The following is a 7693-nucleotide window of genomic DNA, read 5'->3' as shown; positions in this document are numbered from 1 at the left end:
TGGCTGCCTGGGCATCTGCCACAGGAACTAGGTCTAGTTACAGGAAAACCAACCAAGTCCCAGGTTTTAGGCCCCTGAGCTTGGAGGACTGTGGGATCGTGCACCTGCCACTCAGGGGCCAACGTGGCGGCGCTGGTTTCTTAAACGCGTCTCTCTTCTGCGGGCGGTACCTGCCTGCTGTCATCCTCCCGACAGCCACGTCGAGCCCAGACAGGCTGAAGCCAGACCCTCGTCCTGCTGCTGGCCGAGCTGTGAGCTGCACACACGACCCCACCTCAGAGCTGCTGGCTCCCTCCCACGGCCACAGTGGGGCCCTACCAGGCCCTCGCCTCAGGATGCCTGTTTTTTCTGCTGTCTGAGCAGCCTTGCCTCCCTGGGCATGCCTGGTTAGCAGGGGCTGGGGTGCAGCCTCCTGGACACGTGGGGCCGAGGGTGACACTCAGGGGGGTCGCTGACCTGGAGCTTCCCGACACAGTGGGCACAGGCAACCTGTTCCCACCTTGGTTTTCCCCTGGTTGTCTCCTGTCCTGATGCGTGAGCTGGTGGTGCTGACGCCCCATGCTGAGCATCCCTGACGCCCACCCGCGGGTCCCAGGAGCCAGCGCCTACGGATGCGTTGGTTACAGTGGTAGGGGTTTGCCTAGGGCCACAGGTGCTTGGGCTGTCTGCTTGTGAAGTGCTCTGTCTGAAACCAACACCTGGAATTTCTGTTTCTGCTGCCACAGAAGCTGCCTCCACATCTGCTTGTTTGGAAAATCCAACTCATTTTCCAGCTGGATCTAAATATCTGTGTGTGTTTGGACAGGGCCCTGGAATTTCTAATGGAAAGCCACAGCCAGATCTGTTTCTGTGGCCACTCCACAGGGAGTTACATGTCACCAGAGCCTCGGTGTCTGTTAGAAGATGTGGTGCACTTTGGGGATCTGTGTCTCCCTCTAGTTCTGTCTCCCTCTCTATCTCTCTGTCTCTGTCTCCCTCTCTTTCTCTGTCTCTCTCCCTCTCTATCTCTCTGTCCCCCTCTCTATCTCTCTGTCTCTGTCTCCTTCTCTGTCTCTGTCTTCCTGTCTTTGTCTCCCTCTCTATCTCTCTTTACACCCAGCACACCTGGATTTGAACCCAGACCCAGCCTCTTGCCAGCTGTGTGGCCTGGGTGGGGCCAACAGTGCCTGTCAAGCCTGGTGGAGTGCCTGCTGGGTTCCCAGTGCAGGGCTGGACAATGGCAGAGGCTGCCAGCTCTACCCACTGACTGTGCACCCCCCAGACTGCTGTGGGGCCGAGGGGAGGCGCGGTGGCCCCAGTTGTGTCTCTGGGGGCAGCTCCCCCAGCGCTGTGCTGACTCTGGACTCAGCCCAGAAGGCAGGGGGTGCGGTGTGCGAGCTGCACGTTGTCTTCAGCACCTAGAACAGCTCCCGCCTGGATCCACCAGGCTTTACTGAAAGGAGGATGGTCTTGGGAAGGGAGTCCCTGGGGTCACTGCACCAGGTCCCTTGTCCTAAGGAGGGGGATGAGCCATTTCCCCAGGTCATAGGGGGAGTGAGCGCGGCACTTCCTGCCACTGCCTTTGCCCTGTGCAGCCTGGGTGGCCTCAGACGGAGCCTCCCCGGGTGGGTGCTGTGGCTCTGCCTCCCCCTGAGTGCCTCCTCCTTGGCTGACCCTGTCATTCACAATCTGAAGCCATTGCCAACAATAACCAATCTGGGTGGTACCAGGCAGGACTGCGTGGTCTCTGGGGGTTTCCTGGATGACTGTGGAATTGTCAGGGCTGGCCAGGGCCACAGACAGGAGCCCACAGCTGCCTGTGCCAGGGTGGAGGGCCTGAGGGGGTGGACAGCGCAAGGCTAATCCTGGGCTTGTCAGGCGATGTGGATGGGATGCATTGCTGTAGAGGAAGGCTCGGAACAAGCTGCCCTCTGGCGGGATCAGTGCAGGGCAGGCGTGTTCCCGTCTGGCTGAACCTCGCGGTATAAAAAGCTGGCTGAACAGGAATCAAGTGATTTTGGGCAGGGATGGAGATGTGAGGGATGGAAAGGGGATCTTTAGCTTCAATCTGTCATCTCCCATCAAGATGAGAGTCTGAACCTGTGTGTGTAGCTGGGTCTGCGACAAGCAATGGTATTACCTGCTGTAACGATGTAACGATGATCACCTGTGGCGCTCTGGTATCTTCTCTGGGGGTGAGTCCCGATTTCACCTGCTACAACAATGTAACGATGATCACCTGTGGTGCTCTGGGATCTTCTCTGGGGGTGAGTCCCGATTTCACCTGCTACAACAATGTAATGATGATCACCTGTGGCGCTCTGGCATCTTCTCCCGGGTGAGTCCTGATTTCACCTGCTGTAACAGTGTAACAATGATAGATCACCTGTGGCGCTCTGGCATCTTCTCCCGGGTGAGTCCCGATTTCACTGACTGTAACGATATGACGATCACCTGTGGTGCCGTGGCATCTTCTCTTTGGGGCTGAGTCCCGATTTCACTCAGCTGCCTCAAGAACCTGACATTAGGTTTTTGTTGATCTTTTTCTAGCTGGGGCAGGGCCTCTGCTGACCCATAGAGAAACACCCACAAATGCTCACTCCTGGCCACTGGAGTTGAAGAAAGAAGAAAGAAACACGAAAAGCAGCTCAACAAAGACAGGTTTATTTTGGAGAATAAACCCGAGAGGGCCTTCTGACCTATTTAGGTCCAGAGTGTTCTCTCTTACAGACTAAGGGTATTTGAGGGTTCAGGGAGGGAGAGCTTGTCGCAGGTTCGGAGTGTTTTGGGGCGGGGGGATTTTTATGGCTGGGTTGGAAGGTTTCGGGTCAGAGGGGAGTCTGTCTTGGGGTTGGCATGTTTCTGGCCAAAGGTGTCATTTGTGGTTTATGGTCACACTGATATTAGACATTAGGTTGATGTTTTTGGGGCTGGATTTTGGGGGCTTTTAATCAAGGAGAACTTCAAATGGTGGTGTTTGTCCAAGACGGTGACGTTCCTGCTCTGTCAATCCAGACTCTATAGTTGAAAAGGGTGAGGTGTGGCATGTTCTTTCCGGCTACTTCCTGCTGAGAGAGAGTCGTCCTTACAGGCCACTGAACGCAGCGTCTGTGGATACATCTAGGAGTGGAAGAGGCGGATTTTTCCCAGAAACACTCTGTTTTAGGGGCTTAGAGGCAGCGTCTGTGGATACATCTGTCTTCAGCTTACAGGGCTGAAAGCACAGCTTAGGTTTCAGTGATTTCCAGTTAGAAAAGTGGGGAAAAAGGAAAAATTGAAAACATTATTTTGGAGACTTGTAGCCAGAAAAATTAGACTTTAAATTGTAGAAAATCATAACAATTGAAAAACATCAGACAAGACTGGAATTTAACAACAGGTGTGCTATAGTTTTTGAAACATAGTTTTCTCTCTCCAGTTTTCCATTTTTTTAAAAGACACATGATGGGACTGGTTTACTTTATTATACTTGGCTTGATTATTTGTATACAGTGCAGCAAGAATAATTATTTTTTCACATAGGCCTTTTAAATTGTCTTTGATGGAACTTTGTTTTGTAGAAGGAGCCTGGGATAAGACTTTTTAAAGCTGAGCCCAGCCATGGATTGTACCATTAAATACCTATGAGTTGGGTGAATTCCTCTCCTGTTGAGGTTCCTGGCCTGTCAGAAACTGACATTTTTTACTTACCACAGATCAGAACGCCTGTGCAGGGACTGTGTACACAGAGCAGGAGGCCAGTTTCCAAGAGCTTTATTGGCTTCATAAGTCAAGTTTGGTTCCTTAAAGGAAAGCACACAAAAAGTCTTATTTTACCAAGACTTTGACCATTCCAGTCAAAGTCTTGGTAAAATAACCAGTTTCTCCAGTTGTGTCCTGTTACAAAACAGATTCTTATTCCACTTATGCAAATAACTGTATTGCCATAACTTAAGAATAGTCACAAATAGTTTCCAAATTCTAGAGAAAATCAGATAGAGAGAAACAAGCTCCAAATTTTGTTCATGGGAGTATACTAAATTGTTAAAAGCTGTCCATAGCTCAGAAGAAGTTTCCTTGATTCTGAAAAGCAAGACAAAGGATTAGCAACATTTTAAGCAAAACGTCAAAAAGATCACTCCAGTCTCCTGTTGGTTCAGTTCATGCAGTTAATTCCTGTCCTGCTTGGTATTAATGAACATTTTAGCTCTTCAAGAGTCCTGAACGTTTTTCCTCTATTCTGATGTCACAATCTTCAAAGTTATCAGAAACCTGCATTCAGGAGCACCGGTTAGAGCTTCATAGCTGATTATAAAACCGCCTTCTAAAGAGGACCAAGACGAGACAACAGTTGTTCATGGATGACAGAATGTTTCAGGGTAGCCACAGGGACACAATTGGCAAGGAAATCTGTTACCTCGTGGCACAATAATTTTAACTTAACAATGATAATTACTACTGATAATGTACACTAAAATGTATGAGAATTATGAGTCTCCCTTAACTTTGGAACACATACCAATAACATACTTATACAAATATAGCCCAAAGAAAGCCAAACACCATTGCATATTTGACATTGATGAGCTTCTGACAGCCACATGGTGGCTGCAGCTCGCCCCCAGCCCACACACCGTGGCCCCTGCCCCACCTCAGCGGGCCCCAGTCCCACCGACATGCAGCCCCCAGCCCACACACCGTGGCCCCTGCCCCACCTCAGCGGGCCCCAGTCCCACCGATGTGCAGCCCCCAGCACCTTGCTCCCCTCGCCTTGAGGAAATCGTTTATTCTTCCAGGACTGGGTCAGCCCTTCCTTCTTTCTCAGGGTGCAGTGAGGCCTTCCTCATGTGCACACCCAGAGCCCTGGTTTACGCTTTGCTACGGTGGCCGTCAGACGGGGTCAGCTGCTCAAGGGGGAACCTGCCTTATCTGTCCGTTCCTGCAGCACACCGGGCAGCCGCACCATGCGATGGGCTCTGTCATGTTTAGTCAATCGAACCAGAGCAATTAGGCAGAAGAGGAGATTTTTAAATTGCCACAGCCTGTAGAGTGTCCAAATAGAAATAAGCTGTTGGTTCAGACTCAGGCTAATGCAGCCATGGTTTTCTGCACAGCTTCCTTCTGGGAGCACCTCAACTTTCTTTTAGGCAATCGGCGATAAAATGCCAGAAATGCGGGACGCGGGAAGGGCGGGGATGCACCTGTTGTGTTCACATCTGCGCCTGCAGCACCGGGCTGCGTATCCCGTGGGGACGCTGGAGCATCCGTGACGCTCGTGAATAAGTCAGTGAGCCCAGCACTTCCCTTTCCAGAGGGGGAATCAGGGACCACTAGGGGCAAGTCCAGCCCAGCAGTTCAGAGAATCCTCCGGAAGAACTCAGCGTGCCAGCTCTGCTCTGCTCTGCCTGGGGAGGTGGCAGGGGGCGTACGAGAGCAAGGGCTCCATCCAAGGCCACTCCAAGAACCCATGTGCTGCCCTTGGGTCTGGTGGCCACGTCCCCTTCCGCCCCCTCACACAGCCACTGGGGGCCAGAGCTCAGGGGAGTCAGCCAGCTTCATACTAACTGCCCAGGCTTTGTTCAGACCTGCCTCTTCTCGTAAACCTAAAATATGTATTTTGGAAGTGCACGTGCTTGATGTCTGAGCTCTTAGAACGTCTCGTCTGATCTGCTGTGGCAGGTTTCCTTAGAAGAAAGGTGCCAGCAGGTGGAAGAACCGTCTCTCTCTAATTCATGCGGGGACCGTGCCAGCCTGGGACCTGCCCGAGGACGTACTGACTTTCGTGGACTCGCTCTCCGGCCCGCTGCCCCAGCCCTGCTGCCTCATCACTCACATTTAATGCAAGGCGCCATTTGTGACTGTCTAGCGTGGGCTCACCAGGAAGCCACCGATTGACAGCTCTTCCTCTGCTGAAGGATAAAACACCCAGATTCGCAGTGAGGGTGCCCACTGGTTAAAAAAAAAGCTGCACTTTCCTCCACAAAAGGGCTTGGCCAGCAGCATGGGGCGCCCTGGACCGGCTCTGATGGGGCTTCCAGGGAGGACCCCCAGCAGGCCTGTGGTGTGGAGGGTCAGAAGTGGGGGGGCAGGTGGCCACCACTGGCCCATGGCTTGAAAGGTTTGGACCTACCAGCCCCTACCTGCCACCTTCTGCTGCTGTGGGGCCTGCTGGGAACGTGTCCCACCTGTGAATCCAGTGGGTAGCGTTAGAGCCGTGGCAGATGGGCTGGATTTGGCTGCTGTTTGGGTTGCGGGCGACGATAGGTGTGCAGCCTGGGGCAGAGATGGACACACAGGGCCACGCCGACATCGGGGGGAAGAGGCCACGGCAGTTCCACGTGAGGGTCACGGTGGATGAGACTCCTCTCTCCACACTGGCTCCCTGGGGAGAAGGAAGGTCGGGGCGCCTCTGCTGGGTGTGTTCACGAGTGTGTGGAGGAGGCCACCCTGCTCAGTCAGCTGTGCTCTGACAAGAGCTCGGTGGCCCGGACAAGCACTCCTGCTCGTGCCTGGTGTGCAGGACGGGTCCAAACAGACTCAGGCTTCCCACGTCCCCGTGCAGCACCACGGCCCCCGAGCCGCAGGCCCTCCCTCTGCTGTCACCGATGGGTTCTGCTTGTCACTGGGACCTCTTTCCCAAGCCGGCAACTCAGCATCGCATGGGGATGGAACCAAGCGAGGTGCCACCTCGGGGCCACAGTTTTCAGTGGCCATTCAGGAGGGTCTGCTCTGCCCAGCATGGTACCGAGCCAGGCACCAAAAAGAGAATGACAGCACCTGCCCCCCCCCGTCGGGCATCCATGGGGATGGAGACTCCCTGCCAGTTTTTAGGGTTAGAGCAGGACACCCCGCTTTATAGCAGAGTTTGTAGTGGCAAGAAATTGCCAACTGTTTAAATATCCATCAGTGTGCACTGGTTCACTAATGCACTATAAACCATTGCTAGCTCCAAGCTCCAAGACCATTAGGTAAGAAAAGCAGGTTGTGCAAAACCAGTGTGTGAAGCTGATCTGATGACTTTAAGGCCTGTGGCAAGCGTGCACATGCATGTGTGTGTCATGAGCATACATATTAGGGTTGTGCACACGACCTGCCATCAGAGGTTGCTTCTCAGAGGCGCATGCCGAGGGCCCGGGGATGGCAACGCCCTTCCATGCAGAAGGCACCTGGGTGGGTCTTGTGGGACAGACGCATGAGGACCACCCACAGGGTGGAGCCTGGCCTGGCCAGGCTGGAGGTCCCAGGACGAAAGGCAGAGGTGAGAAGAGGCAATTCTGCGAAACAGCCTCGACCTCGAGCTGGGACTTTGAACTGGTTTGCACTTGAAAGCCGGGGTTGGTAAAAGCTGGGCACCCACACTCTTCTTCCGTTGCAGCTGGTGGCAGCGATTGTGTTCATCAGTTTTGGTGTGGTGGCCGCCTTCTGCTGCGCCATCGTGGACGGCGTATTTGCAGCGCAGCACATTGTGAGTACGTTGTCATTGTGTGCACAGTCTCGGTCGCTTTCCGGGGCTGAAAGACCCCACATGGAAAAAGTAAAATTTCATTTTGCAGAACTCAGCTCAGACGGCTTCATAGTCGGTCTCCTCACTGGGGGGTTGCCAGTGGCTGCCTCTCCTCTCCGCAAGTCTCATTTCCTACACAATGAGCTTCCCTCTCCACACACGCCACACACACCACACACCACACAGAGCACACAGCACACACAACACAACACACAGAGCACACACACCACA

The 7693-nt window shown here is 53.4% G+C and overlaps 1 protein-coding gene across 1 annotated transcript in view; it reads left to right on the top strand.

Moving 5' to 3' along the window:
• Positions 1-7693, top strand: part of TMEM255B (transmembrane protein 255B) — a 43275-nt gene that overhangs the window by 15360 nt on the left and 20222 nt on the right. Inside the window, exon 4 of the mRNA XM_011979420.1 lies at positions 7334-7423. Within this exon, the coding sequence (XP_011834810.1) occupies positions 7334-7423 (90 nt within the window). The remainder of the gene's footprint in view (positions 1-7333; positions 7424-7693) is intronic.

The sequence above is a fragment of the Mandrillus leucophaeus genome, unplaced genomic scaffold, assembly GCF_000951045.1.
Source record: "Mandrillus leucophaeus isolate KB7577 unplaced genomic scaffold, Mleu.le_1.0 Scaffold201, whole genome shotgun sequence".
Lineage (NCBI taxonomy): Eukaryota > Metazoa > Chordata > Mammalia > Primates > Cercopithecidae > Mandrillus > Mandrillus leucophaeus.
The sequence above is the reverse complement of the archived record's forward strand: the minus strand, read 5'-3'. Positions and strand labels throughout refer to the sequence as shown.